General features: G+C 44.1%; 1 protein-coding gene across 1 annotated transcript in view; it reads left to right on the top strand.

The window, feature by feature from the left end:
- The window catches only part of LOC126413092 (furin-like protease 2), a 714,734-nt gene that overhangs the window by 432,029 nt on the left and 258,475 nt on the right, over nucleotides 1-24,230 (top strand). Inside the window, exon 5 of the mRNA XM_050082987.1 lies at nucleotides 13,213-13,372. Within this exon, the coding sequence (XP_049938944.1) occupies nucleotides 13,213-13,372 (160 nt within the window). The remainder of the gene's footprint in view (nucleotides 1-13,212; nucleotides 13,373-24,230) is intronic.

Genomic DNA, 24,230 nt, shown 5'->3' with positions numbered 1-24,230 from the left:
GGAAGCAATGAACAAACATAGTTTCATTGAACAGTGAGCAGCCATTCTCAACACTCCAAAGCTGACTGATATCTTCATTTCTTGACTTTTGAACTCTAGTGAAGGTCAGAGCACCAAGAAACTTTTCCGTTTCGTGCATATCTGCATCAACCCAGCCGTTGTTTACTATTCTACCTTCCATGTTGGTCCACATGCACACTACGTCAGTAAGGGTACAGGAAACAACAACATAAAGAAGATTCTTCATTATCACAGTTCCTAATCAAATAACTTATAGGTCTCTGGTCTTCTTTCAGCACATCCTCTTCGCTGCACCTACCTGAAATTCCAGCTTGAGGAGCTGTAGACCAAATTTAACTCCCATAACGAGAAAACTGTAAGTTACACTCAACGGAATTGTTCTACTCCATTTCGTAAAGAGATTCTTCATTATCATAATCTCCATGTAGTTCTGAGTTTTCAGCGACATCTACTCATTCTAACTCATTCTCATCATCACTGGAATATTCACTTTCACTGCTCCAAGAATTCCCTTATCTCCTCATCTGATAGACCTCTTCTCGGTAACATTTTCAGTACGTAGAACAGACAACTGTTATGAAATAATGCACCAAAATAAACATGTGATTATGATAAGGAGGACTGTTGAACATTGAAAGAGAAACACCGCGAGTCGACAATGGCATATTTCGTTTCAGACACTGCACAGACAGACATCTTAGCGTTGAAAAATCGGTTCCAACCGCACGCGTCTTCGGGGCCCTTACGGGAGGAAAAGTGCACCTACGCTTCAACACAGCCACACTATGACTAACTTGACAAATTAGGAAAAGTCATAAAGTTTCATCAACATAAAATGTATGGTTACTAATACAGAAGATACCAAGCATCATGGACATACCTCTGAGGTCCGATGTCAGATTAAATTCGCAGAGAAAGCGCTCAAAAGGTTTCTAGAAAGTATTAAACGTGTTATTTAGATGGTAGAATGAGTTGAAAAGCGAGTCGTATTTCGCTGATCTACTCGATCGTGTTTTAAAGTTATTTGATGTACCATTCTATACGATGGGAGAACAGACGGAACATCTTACATCATGATGCAAAAATACGCTAAAATGCAAGTAATGAAAGGTTACTTTTATGAGAAAACAAATGTGACGGCCTTATTGTACTATGGACAACGACAGAGTGCGTAATCTTCGATCGTATGGCGGTGGACACGGTTAGAGTTGCCTTCAAGGTCTTTCATCCTATGTAAATCATAGAAACTATGAAACCTTTACTTCAGATAGTTGTGACTGGTATTCTTTCTTCCCAAGAGCGAGTTTAACGCTTTCCCCTCAGCAGTAAGACGACCTGCAATGTAACTACCATCATTGATCTGATCCGCTGAACGTACTAGACACCTATTTTACAAAGACTGTAAAGTATGAGTTTGTGACCCGTCTAGATGCTACCTAACAGTGTACACAGCACACTCAATACCAAGTTTGAAAATAATTTGAAGCTAAGGGTAAAAATATATGAAAGAAATGTAAGTTACAACTTATGCCTTAACTTTACTATATTGTAAACAGCAGAGGCGTAACAGTATGAGCACCGCCTGCTTACGTTACGGGAAAGTGACGCGGCAAGAAAAGTGTGTGAGTGGTATGCAGGCGAATGGAGAATCATTCTAGCCACGATACTGATTCCAAAAGAGCAAGGACACTAACGTAGGCTGCCAAAGGGCAGCATGTTGTGGCCTGACACCTAGGCACAAGCATCTCGCAAATGACGTAAGTGGTTGGCTGTCCGTGTGCTACTATTGCGACCATCTCTGAAAAGTACGTGACAAACTGCTCGACCACCACGCGTCACAGAACGTGGTGAGGGCCTGCCCGGTCTGCAAAACACAAAAGATGGTGGTCGATGATACACTGGGCAACACTGTACCATGCCGGTGAAGGCACAAGCTTTGGCTGCACACCTAAAAGCACACGTTCCCTGCGCCCTTCTTCCCATGTCGATCCAGTGACGTCATCACATACGAGGCACATGGCCATCGAGATTGGATTAAAATGGTTCAAATGGCTCTGAGCACTATGGGACTCAACTTCTGAGGTCATTAGTCCCCTAGAACTTAGAACTAGTTAAACCTAACTAACCTAAGGACGTCACAAACATCCATGCCAGAGGCAGGATTCGAACCTGCGACCGTAGCGGTCTTGCGGTTCCAGACTGCAGCGCCTTTAACCGCACGGCCGAGATTGGAACGTGCATGAATATAAAGTTGTCGCCTAGTCGGATAAATCACGTTTCTTGTTACATTAGGTCGATGTTCGCAGAACTTCTGTTTGAAATTATTGATTTGCAATGTAGCGACTTTTTTTAAGAAAGACATTCAAAGTCAACATTACTGGAATTTTATAAGTATCTTCCATCCACACAGTTTCAGAATTTACATAAATTTGCCAGTGGCTTTTTTCCGCTTTTGGCACTACTTATTTGTGTGAAAAAACTTCCTCCGAAATGAAACATGCAAAGAGTAATTACAGATCAAATTTAAGTGATAAGCATTTGAAGTCGCTGATGATTATCTCTACCAGTAAACCTGATCCACAACTGGAGGTAATTATGAATGGAAAATTACAGATAATTAAAAGTCACTAATTATCAATAAGCTGTTAATTTTTTTTACTTGAATACTCTAACACTGTGAGTTTTCAAGATATAAATTAATTGTAGCTATTTTTATACATCAGTTACAACTAAAACATCCAATAGCATTATGTACACCAGGTATTGTATTTTCTTTAAATTGCCTTTAAATAAACATATTTTATACGATTTACTTGCTATGTTTATTTTCCAAATAGTCAAAAGAAAGTGAAACCTCACTTAAGAAGCATCTTCTATAATGATTGATTACTAAGCCTAGTCGCCGAAGTGGCGTCCGTTTGAAAGACTTGCACCAGACTCGTGAGTAGAATAAAATGCAAAGAATTTTTTTACTTAACATATTTTCGCCAAACTAGTCTGTTAACCGTTCTTATTATTATTTCTTTTTTTTCACTACCGCACGGAGAATGGTCTCTGTTTATTGTGTATAGCCACAAGTTTAACCATGACCTTCCGCTTTGTAAAGTAGAGCTCCGACAATGTCGCGGTGTATTGGTCGCGATAGATGTCGAAACTCAATTTTTGGCAGTGTGGGTACCACCTCAAATATTTGGCGGGCCGGATACGGGGGATGTCCGGCCAGCTAAAGCGGGCCGGTTTGCCGGCCCTCGCGGGCCGGTTACGGCCCGCGTGCTATAGTTTGGAGACCCCTGGTTTAGACGATAGACCCCTTAGTGGCCGACCGAGCACAAGGCGTAATGCTGCTGAGACAGTTCAGGAAGAAATGGAGACTGTAGTGGGTTCGGTTATGCACGGGGAAGTCATCGCTCGTGCAGTCGCACGTCGCACCGGCATTCCATACACTACTGTTTGGTTGGCACTTAGGCGTACCATCCTATGCTATCCATACAAAATCCATCGGCATCATGAGCTGCTACCTGGCGATTTAGTGAAGCGGAGGGCATTTGCGGTGTGGGCGTTTCAAAAGATGGCGGAAGATGATGATTGGTTGAGTAACTTGTTGTGGACCGACGAAGTCATTTCACGCTCCGAGGGTCTGTCAACGCCCACAGCTGCAGGATTTGGGCTACCGAAAATCCTAGAACTGTCGTGGAAACTCCATTGCACGACGAGAAAGTCACGGTATGGGTTGGATTTACCACATCTACCGTTATTGAGCCTTTTTTCTTTGAGGAAATGCGTGATTCTGGTGTTGTAACTGCTAGCGTGACGGGTGAGAGATACGCCGATATGTTTCAGAATCGCATCATCCGCAGCCTGGCTGATAAACACCTCCTGGAACGTACGACGTTTATGCAGGATAGCGCTCCACCCCATATTGCTAGACGCGTGAAATATATCTTGCGCGCGTCGTTTGGTGATGATCGTGTACTCAGCCGCCACTTTCGTCATGCTTGGCCTCCCAGGTCCCCAGACCTCAGTCCGTGCGGTTATTGGCTTTGGGGTTACCTGAAGGAAGTGTATCGTGATCGACCAACATCTCTAGGGATGCTGAAAGGCAACATCCGACGCCAATGCCTCACCACGACTACGGACATGCATTACGGTGCTGTTCACGACATTATTCCTCGACTACAGCTATTGTTGAGGAATGATGGTGGACATATTGAGCATTTCCTGTAAAGAACATCATCTTAGCTTTGTCTTACTTTGTTTTGCTAATTATTGCTATTCTGAACATATGAAGCGCCATCTGTCGGACATGTTTTGAACTTTTGTATTTTTTGGTTCTAATAATACCCCATGCCATTCCAAGCATGTTTGTCAATTTGTACCTCTATATCTACATTATTTCGTGATTTATTCAGTTTTCAAAATTATACTGACCTTTTGATCACCCGGTGTATCGAATATTAGCGATCAAGACAGCTGTTTATTACAATATTAAATAAGATCGCTTTTGTTCCTTTTTGATGTAATAAATTTAAACGTAATATCGTAATTATTGCATTTTTATTTTATTTTCTGTCGCTGACTGTGCAGCGCTGCGTTCAGCAGGGTCGCAGAATGAATTTTCTATACGCAGCAGTGTGTGTACTGATTTGAAACTTCCTGGCAGGATGAAGCTGTGCGCCAGACCGGGAATCGAACGTGGGACCTTCGCCATATCGCGGGAAAGTGCTTCATCGACTGACCAATTGAAGAATGACTCGTGGCCCGCCCTCACAGCTTTACATCCATCAGTACCTGATCTACCTCTCAATGATCACATGTTCGAGCGCCGGTCCGGCACTCACTTTTTTGTGCCAGAAAGTTGTAGCAGGACCGGAGTGAGCCTCTTATCCTGTTACACTCCTCATGCGAAGTCAAAGCTCTTTTTCGTTTTGTTGTAATTTCTTCCCTTTGGAGTTTCTCTCCTTGATTATTGACATTCTTACCACGCTAAATTCTTTCAGTGCTTTTTTCAAGGCTACTACTGTCAAAACTTTGTTTAAAATCAACAAGGCAGAGATCAATTTCACGCAGGAAACGTGGGCAACTTTGTAATCCTTTTAGACCTTTTTGAAACGTAAATCATTAAAATAAGCACTGAGACCTTTAATTCTCACATTTCTGGAATTTTGTAAACGTTATCCTTAAAATTTAACAGGTATGTGGTATGTTAATTGTCAAAAGCAACCTTCTGCTCAGGGAACATCGTGACCTGACATGTAAGACAGGGACAGCAAAGTTCAGTTCATCTGTCACAACGATGGGCTGCCCTTGTGTTTGTCTATAGCTGTGTTATAGATTTTTCATGTTTTATGAGTTTTGTCTTATCAACGTAGAGAAAAATATTTGTCACAAAGTTTACCAATTTGGTGAGATATATTTTTATAATTTTCTTAATTTCCAAATTCTTTTGGTCCTTTGTTGTTGTTGTGGTCTTCAGTCCTGAGACTGGTTTGATGCAGCTCTCCATGCTACTCTATCCTGTGCAAGCTTTTTCATCTCCCAGTACCTACTGCAACCTACATCCTTCTGAATCTGCTTAGTGTATTCATCTCTTGGTCTCCCTCTACGATTTTTACCCTCCACGCTGTCCTCCAATACTAAATTGGTGATCCCTTGATGCCTCAGAACATGTCCTACCAACCGATCCCTTCTTCTGGTCAAGTTGTGCCACAAACTTCTCTTCTCCCCAATCCTATTCAATACTTCCTCATTAGTTATGTGATCTACCCATCTAATCTTCAGCATTCTTCTGTAGCACCACATTTCGAAAGCTTCTATTCTCATCTTGTCCAAGCTATTTATCGTCCATGTTTCACTTCCATACATGGCTACACTCCATATGAATACTTTCAGAAATGACTTCCTGACACTTAAATCAATACTGGATGTTAACAAATTTCTCTTCTTCAGAAACGCTTTCCTTGCCATTGCCAGCCTACATTTTATATCCTCTCTACTTCGACCATCATCAGTTATTTTGCTCCCCATATAGCAAAACTCCTTTACTACTTTAAGTGCCTCATTTCCTAATCTAATTCCCTCAGCATCACCCGACTTAATTAGACTACATTCCATTATCCTTGTTTTGCTTTTGTTGATGTTCATCTTATATCCTCCTTTCAAGACACTGTCCATTCCATTCAACTGCTCTTCCAAGTCCTTTGCTGTCTCTGACAGAATTACAAAGTCATCGGCGAACCTCAAAGTTTTTATTTCTTCTCCATGAATTTTAATACCTAATCCGAATTTTTCTTTTGTTTCCTTTACTGCTTGCTCAATATACAGATTGAACAACATCGGGGAGAGGCTACAACCCTGTCTCACTCCCTTCCCAACCACTGCTTCTCTTTCATGTCCCTCGACTCTTATAACTGCCGTCTGGTTTCTGTATAAATTGTAAATAGCCTTTCGCTCCCTGTATTTTACCCCTGCCACCTTTAGAATTTGAAATAGAGTATTCCAGTCAACATTGTCAAAAGCTTTCTCTAAGTCTACAAATGCTAGAAACGTAGGTTTGCCTTTCCTTAATCTCTCTTCTAAGATAAGTCGTAAAGTCAGTATTGCCTCACGTGTTCCAGTGTTTCTACGGAATCCAAACTGATCTTCCCCGAGGTTGGCTTCTACTAGTTTTTCCATTCGTCTGTAAAGAATTCGTGTTAGTATTTTGCAGCTGTGACTTATTAAGCTGATAGTTCGGTAATTTTCACATCTGTCAACACCTGCTTTCTTTGGGATTGGAATTATTATATTCTTCTTGAAGTCTGAGGGTATTTCGCCTGTTTCATACATCTTGCTCACCAGATGGTAGAGTTTTGTCAGGACTGGCTCTCCCACGGCCGTCAGTAGTTCCAATGGAATATTGTCTACTCCGGGGGCTTTGTTTCGACTCAGGTCTTTCAGTGCTCTGTCAAACTCTTCACGCAGTATCGTATCTCCCATTTCATCTTCATCTACATCCTCTTCCATTTCCATAATATTGTCCTCAAGTACATCGCCCTTGTATAGACCCTCTATATACTCCTTCCACCTTTCTGCTTTCCCTTCTTTGCTTAGAACTGGGTTTTCATCTGAGCTCTTGATATTCATACAAGTCGGTCTCTTATCTCCAAAGGTCTCTTTAATTTTCCTGCAGGCGGTATCTATCTTACCCCTAGTGAGATAGGCCTCTACATCCTTACATTTGTCCTCTAGCCATCCCTGCTTAGCCATTTTGCACTCCCTGTCGATCTCATTTTTGAGACGTTTGTATTCCATTTTGCCTGTTTCACTTACTGCATTTTTATATTTTCTCCTTTCATCAATTAAATTCAATATTTCTTCTGTTACCCAAGGATTTCTACTAGCCCTCGTCTTTTTACCTACTTGATCCTCTGCTGCCTTCACTGCTTCATCCCTCAAAGCTACCCATTCTTCTTCTACTGTATTTATTTCCCCAATTCCTGTCAATTGCTCCCTTATGCTCTCCCTGAATCTCTGTACAACCTCTGGTTCTTTTAGTTTATCCAGGTCCCATCTCCTTAAATTCCCACCTTTTTGCAGTTTCTTCAGTTTTAATCTACAGGTCATAACCAATAGATTGTGGTCAGAGTCCACATCTGCCCCTGGAAATGTCTTACAATTTAAAACCTGGTTCCTAAATCTCTGTCTTACCATTATATAATCTATCTGATACCTTTTAGTATCTCCAGGGTTCTTCCATGTATACAACCTTCTTTCATGATTCTTAAACCAAGTGTTAGTTATGATTATGTTGTGCTCTGTGCAAAATTCTACCAGGCGGCTTCCTCTTTCATTTCTGTCCCCCAATCCATATTCACCTACTATGTTTCCTTCTCTCCCTTTTCCTACACTCGAATTCCAGTCACCCATGACTATTAAATTTTCGTCTCCCTTCACAATCTGAATAATTTCTTTTATTTCATCAAACATTTCTTCAATTTCTTCGTCATCTGCAGAGCTAGTTGGCATATAAACTTGTACTACTGTAGTAGGTGTGGGCTTCGTATCTATCTTGGCCACAATAATGCGTTCACTATGCTGTTTGTAGTAGCTTACCCGCATTCCTATTTTCCTATTCATTATTAAACCTACTCCTGCATTACCCCTATTTGATTTTGTGTTTATAACCCTGTAGTCACCTGACCAAAAGTCTTGTTCCTCTTGCCACCGAAATTCACTAATTCCCACTATATCTAACTTCAACCTATCCATTTCCCTTTTTAAATTTTCTAACCTACCTGCCCGATTAAGGGATCTGACATTCCACGCTCCGATCCGTAGAATGCCAGTTTTCCTTCTCCTGATAACGACATCCTCTTGAGTAGTCCCCGCCCGGAGATCCGAATGGGGGACTATTTTACCTCCGGAATATTTTACCCAAGAGGACGCCATCATCATTTAATCATACAGTAAAGCTGCATGTCCTCGGGAAAAATTACGGCTGTAGTTTCCCCTTGCTTTCAGCCGTTCGCAGTACCAGCACAGCAAGGCCGTTTTGGTTATTGTTACAAGGCCAGATCAGTCAATCATCCAGACTGTTGTCCTTGCAACTACTGAAAAGGCTGCTGCCCCTCTTCAGGAACCACACGTTTGTCTGGCCTCTCAACAGATACCCCTCCGTTGTGGTTGCACCTACGGTACGGCTATCTGTATCGCTGAGGCACGCAAGCCTCCCCACCAACGGCTAGGTCCATGGTTCATGGGGGGAGGCTTTTGGTCCTGTCTTTAATAAAATAAAGAAATAATGGAGAAAAGTAAACTCCACTTAAAAAGGTAATATAACAAAACTTTTACACACCTATTTACGCATCATTTCAATAGAAGAGTATAGAAAGAAGCAGAGAACAGCACCTACACTTAGCACAATATCCGCTAAGTAAAGTAATTAGTTCAAACCGTTCGATTATGTCTTCAGTGGTATGATAAAAGCAAAGCCATGTCACATTCAGCATAATATTCCAAATATTCTGGAAAATGTATTCGGAAACTAGATTATCATATGAAGAAAAGTCTTCTTTCTATTACTGATACATTTGTAATGTCCCAACTTTTATTAATGACACATAATTTCTATAATTTAAATCACAACACTTGTTTCTGCAGGTACATATGTGATTAATTTTACTGCTATAATATACGGATATAATTTTTTCCATTTCAAATGGCTGAACAGTGATCTACATATGTAACTCGCTTATATTATCCTACCGTTAGTAAATCCGCTCATCAGAGTAATTGTCAGTAGCGGAAAGATATCTGCAAAAACATTTTTCCATTTTGCAGCAAAACGGCCTTGTGACAGCTGAAGCGTAATGCGAGTGCCTGTAACGTCCATCAATAAAGGCAGGAGTATGCAAGAACGGACTGCAGAAGAGTTTGTGTTTTGTTTGTTGACGCTAATTACAATACTGAAGAATAAAATGCTGGAGCACGCTATTTTCACAAAGTAGTACCTCAAACACGAAGTTCCCTCTTTCACATACAGGTAAACTTTATCCGTTAGAGGTTGGGAGGCCAATTTAGGTAATAAAACTTGTTCCAGGAGGATTGGCAAGTATTCAGGAATATGACAGTAACAACCATTCGAAGTAAAAAGTTCATTAAACAAGGGCTCTAAAGCGGATACCCTATGAGCTACGAGAACTTCTTCATCTTCGATACTGTGAATCAAATCACTTTTAATGCACACTCTTTCCTTCCATATTTCGGTAGGAGGCTGCATGGACCAAAATAATAAAATGTTGTTTACCAAATATAGGCTCTAAAATGCATAGTCTAAGACCTACGAATATCTGTTCAGTAGAAGAGTCATGTTTCAGAGTAGGGGAAATGAACAAGCGATTGTCGCTCTTAAGGTACACATTTTTAGAGCCCATGTTTAGGGATTACGTTGCTTCACATGTTCGTTCCTGCCATATCCTTGAATACTGACCATTCCTAATACGGACCATTCCTCCTGGGACACGCTGTATGTGCTCAGCAGTTAGCCTTACAGGAGTTACACAAAAATATGGAAACAGCGCGGGAAACGCAAAAAAATGGTTCAAATGGCTCTAAGCTCTATGGGACTTAACATCTGATGTCATCAGTCCCCTAGACTTAGAACTACTTAAACCTAACGAACATGAGGACATCACACACACCCATGCCTAAGGCAGGATTCGAACCTGCGACCGTGGCAGCAGCGCGGTTCCGGACTGAGGCGCCTAGAACCGCTCGGTCACTTCAGCCGGCAGGGAAACGCAGGTGGTACGTAAGCCTGTAGACTGCTTTGTTGTATTTGACCACTGACGGCCACTAAGCAATGTCCTCAGTACTTGGCAAGTATCAGTCGTAGTCAGTAAATCGTTCTGTGTAGAGGTGTGTGCCTTATGTCGATTTGTTTGTCTTCGTATGGGGCTGCCACCGTAACCGAGGTAGACGAAGCGTATGATGTTTAAAGAGGTACTATATCAAATACTTACATCGCGTAGAGGGAAAACGGAGATACAGCATACAGTATTGTCTTTTGAGCGATAGTGCCAGTCACTCAAGAGCATTGTCACGAAAAATAAAAGTACGGCAGCTGCAAATATCACTGCAGAGTTGAATTCGCATTCGCGAACCCTGTCAGCACGGAAACGGCAATATGGGAGCTCCATAAGTGGGGAATTTAAGGGCGAGCTGTAATTTCGAAACTACTTCTCAATGACGCAAATACCTGTAACAGGAAAATTGGATGTTGAGACCATAAAACGTCTGCTATGGAGTAGTGGAAGATCATCATTTGGTCAGGTGAGTCTTGTTTCACACTGGTTCCACTCCTGGCCGATTTTACGTCAAAAGGCTGAAAAATGGCATGGGTTCAGTGATGATTTGGGATTATGTGACCATTTCGGCTAATAACACCCATTCTACGGTACAATGGTTCAATATTTATTTCCCAGTGGCGATGCTTTATTCCAAAACGATTGGAATCCTGTTCACACAGGTCACACCGTCCAGATTTGGTTTTCTGAGTGCGAGAATAAACAGTCACGTCTTTTCTAGCCACGACAGTCATCAGATCTCAATTTATTGAGCCTTGGGGGTGTACCTTTGAGAAAAGGGTGTGAGTTCGCTATCCACCTCCACCTATTTTGCAAGATAAATGTTATATGATTCTCTTGAAAACCATACACGACCTGCTGGTCCATTCCAAGACGGTTGGATGCTGTTTTGAAATCCATACGTTTTCCAACACCTTATTAGGCATGCTAATGTGCTGTGTTTTTCGCGTTTCCATATAGCTGTTAATCCTCCGTATCTGTATTAATGAATAAAATGTAAAACCGTCATCTCTGTCTGTTCATCTTTTAAGACATTATTCTCCTAAACTATAGGCTGGGGCAAATTAGAGTAGCCGGCTGAACAGGGACACAACAGGGGAAAGAAATACAGTAGTAACCCGACTATAGCAGACGCTGGAAAGACCATGATTCATCTAGTAAGCAATTTTCTGAAGGTTGATCCAAGCTGGACTGCTGGAATTGCTGCAGTCTCATCCGAAATGTTCTGCTGCAGTTCTTGAAGAATATGAAAGGTGTTGCGATACACCTTAGATCTGAGGGCTCCCCAAACGATGTAATCCGCACTCGCACATCAGGAAACGTGGATGGCCAGCTAGGACCGCGACCGGGCTGACCACCTCTAACAACTCTCTCACTAGAGAGGATTGTGTAAATGAGCTCCAAGGTTCGGCTGGCTGTATTGGCAGTTGCTCCATCAGGCTGAAATTAGCTGTAGGTCTTTTCCTCCTCCGTCAGTGCCGGTACAAATTCACGGTCAATTGTATCCACTCATCCGGGCCATTCTTGTTTGTCTCGATCTGTAGGAAATGGATTTCCGTGGGGTTTTACTGGTAGCTTCAACGCAGCTCGGTCAACGGAAAAAAGATATCGTAACGTAAAGTTTTACTAAAAATCACATGTCTCTCTTTGTCTGCCTGTTTCAACACGCAAAGCTCCTGCACTACTAAAGGAATTTTCATGGTATTTCCGTTAGTAACATGTATACTGTACTTCATCAAAATTGCATTACGAAAAAAAATGTATGTAGTACCGGACGGATTTCAGCCAAACTCGGCACCCATATCACTAACTGTCTCGAAAGAAACCCAGTTGGGTAAGAACCACCTACCTATCGAATGGGTGAAGAATGGAGTGAATAAAAAGCGTAGCCCACGACCCGCTAACATTCAAATTTTATTCATACCGTTCCTGAGGACGAGAGCGCTTAGTGATTTGAAACAAATACACATAATTTCAAACCTTTGTGAACGTATTTCTCGGTTAAACGATCCACAAATTGACGAAACGGAAAAAGTTTATCGCTTACTACATTTTGGGCTGTTCATTTTCGCATCAGGGACGACATTTTTCACGTCTTCACAATTAGCAGATAGTACCTACAAAATTGCGTCGTTGTACGACACAGAGGGATGGGGTGGGGGTGGGGGGGTGGCCAGAGAAAGGGAATAATAGGAAATGGACTGGAAGAGGGGTAAAACGTGAAGGACATAAACAGGAAACAGGAGAGAGACATGGTAAGGGTGACAAGGAGATGGGCAAAGTGAGGAGGAAGCAGCAGATGGCCAGAGACAGCCAGAGGGTGATGATGGACGGAGAGTCGGGGGTGGAGGCAGTGGACAAAGAGAATTGGGGTGACTGAGGTAGACAGTGAGACGGGCAGAGGACGCGCACGGAGAAAGGGGGAAGTAGGACGGAGAGTGTGGGGTGGAAGTACTGGACAGAGTGAATGCGGGGAAGGAGGTGGACAGAAAGGAGCCAGAGAAGATAGAGAGAGGGGAAAGGAGGTGATGGACTACCAGAACAGAATTAAATACATACATGGCAATGTCGGATTCTCAGCTAGTTCACAGTAAAATACTTAAGCGCCTTCTTGTTACAGAGATGCATATTTATGCGGAATTCATAAAATGTAATCCTTAGAGATTTGGAGACCAATACAGTTTACATGCGCGCTGCAGGTAAGTGAATAATTAGCCTTGCTATGCGCTCGGCGGCCACGTACGCTCTTCGCCTGGAGACGCGTTTAATCGCGGTGCGAGCGCGCGCCGCGCATTCTGCGGTGGATCGATGGCTGACCGACGCCACCCACCCCTCTGTGTGCCCGCAGGACCCGCTCGCCAGCACGGATATCAACGACAATGACAGCGACCCGACGCCGCGCGACAACGGCGACAACAAGCACGGCACGCGGTGTGCGGGCGAGGTGGCGGCCGTCGCCTATAACAGCTACTGCGGCGTCGGCGTCGCCTACAACGCCAGCATCGGCGGTGAGTGGCTGCGCCGCCGCTGTCCAGCTACACGCAACTGACGGCCGTTTCAATTAAAAGTAACTGTATCTCAACGATTTACGGTTAAAGCAAACACAATACACTACCCTTTAATAAGTGACTCTAAGTTGGACCAATGGTGCTAAAATGCCTACATGCACCGATTAAATTTGACAGTTACAATATGCGAAGGGTCTTCAATAAATATTGCCATACATTGTATTCTGAAAGCACATTGACTTTATTCAGTATTCCGATACACTTTATTAAACGCCGCTCTTTTGGCTACAAAACCTTAGTTTTCAACCTACTCTCCGAGCAATGCGACGGCCGTACGCCACCTCACTGACAGGACCTGCATGCCCACATCGACGTCAGAGCTAACCTCTTACTGCATCAGTAACCTCCCTAACTTCTACGTACTGATTCCCGCGTAAGTAACTGGATACGGACTGTAAGGTGGGTGACGAAGAAAAGAAGTTTGGTGAGATCTTCTCGGGTGCACAGACTTGTGTGAGATCTTGACTTATTAAATTTTTGTGGCGACGAACAGGCTGAAGTCTACTCTACAGGGTCGTACTATACACTTATGAGACCCCAACTGGTGGACTAGTGTGTCAGCATTACCAACCAACAGAGACAGTAGTTGTGAGGCGAGGTGTTCATTGTGATCCGTCGATTAGCTCGAATGAGGCGGTCCGCACGTTCCAACTTTCCAGGAGTCACAGCTGTGTGTGGCCAGTCGCCACGCGGTAGATCGGACAGGTCTGCGCGGCCTTGTTGCAATGATGACAAACGCCTCGCTCAACGACTCACCGTGCTTCTGTTGACTGCGACGTCTCCGTAGACATTCTGCAAGCGGCTATCACTATCTGCTGTGCTCTAGTTTCCTGCCAAGAGGAACTCAGTGACAGTTCTCTGCTTGGAACGCACTTCCGTTACAGACGCCATTTTGAAAGCTATTTATGGCGATGCCACCTATCGGAATGCCATGAAACTATAGGGGCTGAATAGGGAATATTCCACAGTGTTCCACAACCTAAATTGTCCGAGAAAAGTATAAGTTGCATTGCTTATTGAACACCCCTCGTACTACTGTTTCAGAAATAAACGCCAGCAACCAGTTTGTTTAGACCGTCGGTTGAGCATACATCTTGTCAAATGTTACAGCGACACGTCACATTAATAACTGGAATGGATCAAGAACCACACAGTTCAACACTTTAAAACTGTAACGACTACATAAATGTGTAGCTCAGGTAACCTGGAAAGAGGTAGGAGATAGTGGCCACCAACAACCGTTGTAAATCCACCGTATCAATTGGGGAAGGGTTTATTATTTTTACGCTCGAAAGGTCACAACGCTTACACTTAACCTACAACAAAAGACAATCATTTTTAGATTAGAAGAGGTAAAGTTCGTTTAATTTCTCGTGAATTACCATAACCTGTAGTATATATCACTCAACTCACACTGAGCAGTTATGTTATGACGGTTGGGTGGACCACCTCCTCACCTCCCCCCCACAAGTACTTTAATAGTGATTGCCCGTAAACTCACTGATCTTCAATTCATTAACATGAGTAAATCATCTACTAGTCTTGGCCACTTGCGAGTAATTTCAATCGGACTTACAACAACGTTTGCGAAATAATTTTTTTATCAGTCCACCTAATTATTATGATCCTTCTACAGTACCACATCTCCAACGCTTCGATTCTCTTCTTTCGCATTTTCCCCACAATCTGTATCTGACTCACTGCTGTATCCAAAACTTAATTTCTCAAAAACTTCCACCTCAAGTTAAGGCCGAAGTTTAATATTAGTAAATTTTTTGTGCTCTGGAGTGCCTTCTTTGCCTGTGCTAGTCTGATTTATATGTCCACCTTGCTTCCTCCGTATGTGAGTCCATTCTTTCCGTCTATTTCGGTGTTTCCAAATTTTATATTAAATTTTTTAGTATATCTCATTTCTGATGCTGCTTTCTTCGGTTTCCTCCCAATCCATATTCGGTTCACAACACATTTTGTATGTTATTCATATGAACATAATTATCCCTCGCTCAAGAAGCAATCCCAGTAATATCATCAACTGATATCATCACACTGATATTCCATAAATCGACAATGCTTCTTCGCCCTACAGATTGAATGGCCTGATTAAAAGACTACACCTGTGTCCTACATATCTAATTGCGGTACTGATAAACGCCAGCACATGTCGTTTTTTTTTTTTCATGGGAACCATAGTAGTGTTATATCACACATATTCTTGCTGCACAATTCAGCACTGTCTACTGTTTATTTGAAAGTGACAACAGACGGCGTAACCGCCTCTTTTTATTTAGTAACTTCCTTGACACTCTATTCTGTTCCAGGCGGGATAAGCAGCTGGCTCGTTCGACTGATATCCGATCCCTCCGGCTTCTCCAGAATGATACACACCTACGTTTTTTCTCTCTATCGTGCGCACCTCTTCCACTAATGCACAGTGACACAAGCAAAACGCTTGATATCCTCTTGAAGTAAACTTCTCAAATACCTCCATCTTCACGGATGTTCTTCCACATCGTGATAGTGTCTTACCAGAAAAAAATAATCATTTTTGGTGTCAAAACGTCCATGAACGATGGGCCTTGAACTTACAGCGGCGTGTATTTCTATCAAAATTGTGTTCAGCATGTCTTCAGCCATTTGAGAGTGATCTGAGGCATCTTCCTCAAGTACCTCGTCACCGACCCGGCCTTACATTCGCACCAGTCTTCCACATCAAGCCACCAGTAGTGACTCCATGGTGGCCACAGTAGTATTGTATTTTAGTTTAGTGTCTGTTTGGAACATTTTACAGGGTCGAACGCTCTTTGTAGAGCATCAAATCAAAAGGAGTTGTCTTTATGTTTCTGAATTTTGAAATTCTCACTCAAATTGTGCCATTACAGGTCCACCAACCTCATCAACAGACATTAAAGCAAAGTCAGTATAAAATATTTTGAAGATCTGCTTGTCCAGCTAACAACTGTTCATATTTACATCTTGTATCTCTCAGCTGAATATAACTTTCCATCTATCATTAAGATTTTAAAAAAAGAACAATAATAAACTCATTCTATTAGTAGTTATCTCAAGATTGCATTCCTGGAGCATCTCATAACTTTGCGCCAAAAGAAACATTTCCAAGAGAAATAACTGGACTGATTTATTAACAGGCGTCTCATGTTCGATGTGTTAAAAGCCGTTAAACTGCATGCATGAAATTTAGTATTGAACTTTCCTTGCATGGAAACTGACCTGCAGATATTTTGAAGCAGGACGTTTATGTGATCATCACCACTCACACTCACCAAGTAATTGTACTGTCTCACATTAGGGAAAGCATCTCATGGTAGGATACATGTACATTCCCTCTCACCCCTTGTCACCAACATGTTAGCAATTTTTTTTTTAATTTCAAGCAACTTCCAATTTTTTCGCATACTAAAAATCGTTTCTAATACAGGAAAGCATTCTAGAATGACATTTAGCTGGCGAAAGCTCCCCAGAACTTAGAAACTCTTGTGTTCAGCCTTGTCCATTGTGTACTGTCATCGAACACTAAGCGCAGAAGAATAGAGGTTACTGTCACAGTTAGTGAAGCGTTTGGGTGATCTGAGCTAAGGTTTATGCGTTGCGAGAAGCCTTTCCTATCTCAAGCCCATCTCATGAAACACTGCAGGTAATTACCACTTCACACCGTGCACTGAATTAAATTTTTATTTAACTCTGTGATGGCAGAACAAGCCCGAAACGCATTAACAAACATTTTGAAAACTAAAGGACGCTAAGGCTGTATGGCTGCTGGAAAATGAGGTGAAATATAAAACGAAATGGTCGTATGAAGAGTTGATTCAGCATGCAGGAAATTCAAAAAAACCCAGAGTTAAATTAAAACCATAAAGTCTACATTAAGACTGCAGGTGAAAAGAAGAGAGGCAGACAGAGAATAGGTGAAAGGAGAGAAGTGGAAGCATTTACGAGAGGAAGAATGTGATGATGCGACAAATTCACAGGGAACCCAGTAGTAGAAATTAACTGAGGTTTTAAGATTTGCGGTGACATAAGGTGGCTGGATCGTACAGCATTCCTTCTGAATATCTTAATCAATGTTGACAGTGCCAAGCAAATGACTGTTCACGTTGTTTTATAGTATCTGTTATTCTGCAGACATACCATCGGACTTACATAAAATTATCATCCACGAAGATACCAAAGGTGGCAGGGGCAGGTAAGTGCGAGATATACCGCACAGTGAACTTGGCACTCATGCTTCCAAGTTACTAACCAGTATAACATACAGAGGAAAACCCGCCAGGTTAGCTGAGAGCGCAAATGCGCTGTTGCCTGGACTCGGGAAGGCGCTCCAGCCCAGGTTAGAATCCGCCTGGCGGCTTACCGAGGTCTGCCAGTGTGCCAGCGAGCCTGTATATTGTTTTTAGGTGGTTTCCCACATCCCACTAGGAGAATACCGGGCTGGTCCCCACGTTCCGCCTGAGTTACACGACTCGCAGACATCTGAACACGTGCGCACTATTACATTGATTATACTAGATGCAGACAGCTGGGGCGCACCCGTGAGGTACAGGGTGACGGCAGGAAGGGCATCCAGCCACCCCTTAACTCTAACCTTGCCAAATCCGATCCTAACAATGCCGACACTCCGAAACCGCGGGACAAGGGACTAGCTAAAGAAAGAAAGATAACGTGCAGTGTAATGAAAAAGAAAACAGAGATTTTATTGTGTTACACGAAGCTCAGTTTGGCTTTAGAAAAGGAAAAAACACTGGAGTACAAAGTAGAAGAAGCGAAGGAAATCTGGTACTTGAAAGATCAACAACACACTGCAAGCTAACACCCCAAAGATCTTTGGGCTCACATACGGTTCCTCTTCGTCCAAATGTCTTGGCTCAGACTAATCTAGGGGTTGAATCGCACGTGTCGCATTAGATGCCCTAAGTTACACACTTGTGACCCTTTGGTTAAACTGTCTGGCTAATGGCAAGTTTGCGAAATTGTAAGAAACAAAGTTAATGCAACATATAATAACAATAATAATAATATCGGGAACTAAATTAACGACCCATAAATGATGTAGACCACACAGTTGCGATTTGGTTAGAATAATGTTTATTCAGGAAGAAAACTAATAGCGAATGTGGTCGCACTTAGAATTACTGTTACACTCGAGCGCACATCCATTTAACACAGCCGGCCGAGTGGCCGAGCGGTTCTAGGCGCTACAGTCTGGAACCACGAGAACGCTACAGTCGCAGGTTCGAATCCTGCTTCGGGCATGGATGTGTGTGATGTCCTTAGGTTAGTTAGGTTTAAGTAGTTCTAAGTTCTAGGGGACTGATGACCTCAGAAGTTAAGCCCCATAGTGCTCAGAGCCATTTGAACCATTTTATAAATGTTTCCCTTTATGGCCAATCTTAGGTTCGCCATATTTAACACTGCTGCCTCTCCTTGGCCACAAACGGCTTCTACGGGTTTTCCGTATGAAGTAGGTTCTCGTCTGTCTCACACACACACACTACAGCATAATAGACGCCTGGCAATTTCCCCATCTCGAGGCGAATCTGTGCGCTTTGTAGCAAACAGTCCTGGATAACAGGGTCCGTTTCACAATTCCTGAAGGCTCTCTCTTTCGGTCTTATAGTTAAATGAGAGCGAAATGCTCGTTAACTCACAACTCGAAGGACGAACCAAGGAGCGTGTAAAAAGCTTACCAGAGCACAAAGAGGACATTCCTGGGCATTAGTAGTCCATTAGTATCAAACTTCGGACTTCATTTGAGGAAGAAATTTCCGCAGCTCAGCAGTGTATGAAAGTGCAACATCGACTGTGGATAAACTCGAAAACGAGGAAACCGAAGCTTATGAGATATGGTGCAAAATGTATGTCAAAAATTAGGTGCTCTGATAAGAATTGATGTTGTCCTGAGAATCAGCGAGGACCAAAAAATGTGTAAAAGGCGAGACAAGACGATAAGACATGTGTTAAGACGCCAGGAAAAAACTTAAATAGCACCTGAGAGAGCTGCAGAAGGTAAAAACTTTACCGGGAGATAGAGACTGGAATGTTTACAACGTATAGCTGAAGAAAAACAAAACGTCGTAGGCCTTCTGTGGTATCTTCTGTTACAGATTTCACGTAAAACATCTCAACTAATAAGAGTTTTTCTGACAGTAACTAAGACGCATGAAAAGTCCTGTATACGCATGTTTAACAGTTGTGAAACGACAGGCTGTTTCAAAAGGCGTTGTAATTATTATGCTCCTAATCCCAGTGTGAAGTACGTCCAAAACTTACATCCACAGACTAAATCTCAAGCTCGCTGTATTAAGTGGGATAACTAGTCATTACTGGTTGAGTAATGAACTCACAACGGAAACCTATTGTGCATGAAGAATTAACTACGATCAATTCTGTCTGCAACGTATTACGTATTATACGTATTCCATACCTTGAATGGGGTGAAAAAGTAAGTGTCGCTTACTATACACGTCTTCCTGACCAACCGGATAAAATACAGCATCAAAGGAATGACCAAATTCGCTATATCACCCTCTTACAAAAGTTCGTTTTTTATCTAACAACAAAAACCGGGAACCATCTATCTTGTCCCGATAAACCTATAATACCAATAAACCGTTGCTAGTTGCTACTAACAAATACATATTGTATTGTATTGTATGTTAATCGGGGACCTAGAAACGACGGAGAGGCTCCGTCCCCGCCGCAGCAGCGGTGGTTCACAACCCGACGAGGACTACCGCAGTCCACTTCACCCCTCCGCCGCCCCACACCGAACCCAGGGTTATTGTGCGATTCGGCCCCCGGTGGGTTTGGAGCACAGAATCGTATTGCTGTGAAACATGGTCCTTGGGGAACCTGAAACAGAAGAGAACCGAAGCATTTGAGATATGGTGCTGGAGAATAACGTTGAAAAGGGTAATGAGGAGTGAGGAGTTTCGCTGTAGAACTGGCGAGGCTAGGAATATACACTCATGGAAATGGAAAAAAGAACACATTGACACCGGTGTGTCAGACCCACCATACTTGCTCCGGACACTGCGAGAGGGCTGTACAAGCAATGATCACACGCACGGCACAGCGGACACACCAGGAACCGCGGTGTTGGCCGTCGAATGGCGCTAGCTGCGCAGCATTTGTGCACCGCTGCCGTCAGTGTCAGCCAGTTTGCCATGGCATACGGAGCTCCATCGCAGTCTTTAACACTGGTAGCATGCCGCGACGGCGTGGACGTGAACCGTATGTACAGTTGACGGACTTTGAGTGGGGGCGTATAGTGGGCATGCGGGAGGCCGGGTGGACGTACCGCCGAATTGCTCAACACGTGGGGCGTGAGGTCTCCACAGTACATCGATGTTGTCGCCAGTGGTCGGCGGAAGGTGCACGTGCCCGTCGACCTGGGACCGGACCGCAGCGACGCACGGATGCACGCCAAGACCGTAGGATCCTACGCAGTGCCGTAGGGGACCGCACCGCCACTTCCCAGCAAATTAGGGACACTGTTGCTCCTGGGGTATCGGCGAGGACCATTCGCAACCGTCTCCATGAAGCTGGGCTATGGTCCCGCACACCGTTAGGCCGTCTTCCGCTCACGCCCCAACATCGTGCAGCCCGCCTCCAGTGGTGTCGCGAGAGGCGTGAATGGAGGGACGAATGGAGACGTATCGTCTTCAGCGATGAGAGTCGCTTCTGCCTTGGTGCCAATGATGGTCGTATGCATGTTTGGCGCCGTGCAGGTGAGCGCCACAATCAGGACTGCATACGACCGAGGCACACAGGGCCAACACCCGGCATCATGGTGTGGGGAGCGATCTCCTACACTGGCCGTACACCACTGGTGATCGTCGAGGGGACACTGAATAGTGCACGGTACATCCAAACCGTCATCGAACCCATCGTTCTACCATTCCTAGACCGGCAGGGAACTTGCTGTTCCAACAGGACAATGCACGTCCACATGTATCCCGTCCCACCCAACGTGCTCTAGAAGGTGTAAGTCAACTACCCTGGCCAGCAAGATCTCCGGATCTGTCCCCCATTGAGCATGTTTGGGACTGGATGAAGCGTCGTCTCACGCGGTCTGCACATCCAGCACGAACGCTGGTCCAACTGAGGCGCCAGGTGGAAATGGCATGGCAAGCCGTTCCACAGGACTACATCCAGCATCTCTACGATCGTCTCCATGGGAGAATAGCAGCCTGCATTGCTGCGAAAGGTGGATATACACTGTACTAGTGCCGACATTGTGCATGCTCTGTTGCCTGTGTCTATGTGCCTGTGGTTCTGTCAGTGTGATCATGTGATGTATCTGACCCCAGGAATGTGTCAATAAAGTTTCCCCTTCCTGGGACAATGAATTCACGGTGTTCTTATTTCAATTTCCAGGAGTGTATGTAGCGGCAGCCGCCGAGCCCAGAGGACGCGAAGCAGAGCAGCAGAAGCACTCGTCTGATAAACTGTAAATTGATTTAGTCTTTGCTTTTGGTTTACGTGCTTCTGCAAAGAAATGAAGTGTACGTGTGTATTTTACTGTCCAGACAAGTGGTTAGAAAACTAATCGTAGTTTTTGTTGTTGCGTAGGTCTTGTGAATATCCTTGTGTAGGGCGGCTTCCTACTCTGCATTTTCCCGTCGCCAGAAAATCCGTCACGCCATTGCGTTTTAATTTTGTACTATTAGACAGCACCTGGTTTGGATCAGTGCTTTCTAGTTTGAATATTTATCTAGTGCAGTAACTTTTCGTTAAACAGGATTTATAATAACGGGTATCTGTAAATAGATCAAATTCAGTAGAGAAATTTATTGCTGCTTAACAGCTTACGGTCTCAGGGTACAGTGATAAATCTGCACAGCAACTTTCAGTGTTACTTTACTCTTCTTTGGTATATTTTCAAACTCAGTGGCGCCATTTGATACCTTATATCTACTTTATACGCCGTACGATGTGGCTAGAGACTGTGCTTGTTGTGAGCGGATGCAAGGAGAGGTAAGCTGGAAGCTGCGTTGGCTTCCGCCGACAAGCATCTAGCTAATGCTCAAAGTTGCTGTGACGTTGGGGCGCCAGTGACGAGACCTGAGACACCTTTGGCGCCACTGCAATCCCCTGGTGACCCGGACGTCGCTGCGGCTTCTGATACGCTACACCTGGGCGGTCCGTCCTCACCCCAGAATGGGTGGCAGACAGTCGTGGGTTCGCGTGTCACTAGGTGGAAGGCGAAAGAGGGAGCAGGCCGTGCGACTGGCTCCCTACGTCTTAGCAACGGGTACGAGGTGCTACCCAGTATAACTCTGAGGCAGCAGAGGATGCCTCTCCTGTTGGGCAAGTGGTCGATTTTCCTGCCCAGTCCGGACAAGTATAGATGGTGGGAGCTCCAATGTAACGGGGGGGGGGGGGGTGAATTAGCCTCTCAGGGAGACAGCAGGCAAGGCGGGAAAGAATTCCAGTGTGCTTTCGGTATGTTTGCCGGGAGGTTTTATTCCGTGATGTGGAGGAGACCCTGTCGGCGGCTATCTAGCGCACTGGGTGCAACCGGCTGTATGTAGTGGCACATGTCGGCACGAATGACGCCTGTCGCTTGGGTTATGAGGCCATCCTCGTCTCCTTTCGGCGGCTGGCTGTTATGGTGAAGGCAACTAGCAACGCACGCCTGTGCCTTTGCCCATGCGGAAAAGATTTTTATGAAATAAATATTACAAACGAATGTTTTATTTGTTGTGTCTAGACAAGACAGCCTAGACACAATGAGAGGAAGCCGAAAGGCACGCGCTAAGCTAAAGCAGGATGGCGTGAGGTCTGAAACAAGATACATAATGAATGCAATAAAGAAAAGTACGTAGCTTCTGGAATACTTAACTTTAATCCATCCTTTTGGTACATCTTGTGATTGTGGCGATACAAGTGAGACTCTTCAGATACATGCAATGTTACTAATGGCGCCTTGCTAGGTCGTAGCCATTGACTTAGCTGAAGGCTATTCTAACTATCTGCTCTGCAAATGAGCGAGGCTTCGTCAGTGTGCATCGCTAGCTACGTCGTCCGTACAACTGGGGCGAGTGCTAGTCCGTATCTCGAGACCTGCCTTGTGGTGGCGCTCGGTCTGCGATCACACAGTGGCGACACGCGGGTCCGACATGTACTAATGGACCGCGGCCGATTTTAAACTACCTAGCAAGTGTGGTGTCTGGCGGTGACACCACATTATTGTTTTTGCCGAGACACACGGGTAGAAAGTATACCTCCGCGTGGGTTGTGGGATCTGAAGTCACAAAGGAGGCTGTGTCTTTCTTCTCTTTTTGCGTCGTCCGTTCTGGCCGACATAACTTCAGCGTGCAACACAGACCGAGATCACTCAGTGGTTAGCGCTCTGGATTCGTATTCAGGAGACTCGTTATTAAAATCTACGTCTAGCCTCGAACATTGCGGATTTTCGTGACTTCCCTAAATCAGTTTATCATGGTGGTTCCATTAAAAACAAAAGGAAACGGATAATTTTGAAGCTTACCCTTATCCAAAGCGAAATAGTGTTCCGTCGTGTTGTTAGCACACTGGACTCACATTATGGAGGACGACGGTTCAAACCCATCTGCGATCATCCTGACTTAGGTTTCCTGTGACTTCCCTAAATCGTTTCAGGCAAATGCCAGGGTGTTTCCTCTGATAGGGCTCAGCCGGTTTCGTTCCCCATCCTTCCCTAAGCCGAGCTTGTGCTCCATCTTTAATGATCTCGTTACGGACGGGACGTTGAACGCTTATTCCCCACCCCCTCCCCCCTCCGAAGTCGTCCTCAGCA

The sequence above is a fragment of the Schistocerca serialis genome, chromosome 7 (assembly GCF_023864345.2).
Source record: "Schistocerca serialis cubense isolate TAMUIC-IGC-003099 chromosome 7, iqSchSeri2.2, whole genome shotgun sequence".
Classification (NCBI taxonomy): domain Eukaryota; kingdom Metazoa; phylum Arthropoda; class Insecta; order Orthoptera; family Acrididae; genus Schistocerca; species Schistocerca serialis.
The sequence above is the reverse complement of the archived record's forward strand: the minus strand, read 5'-3'. Positions and strand labels throughout refer to the sequence as shown.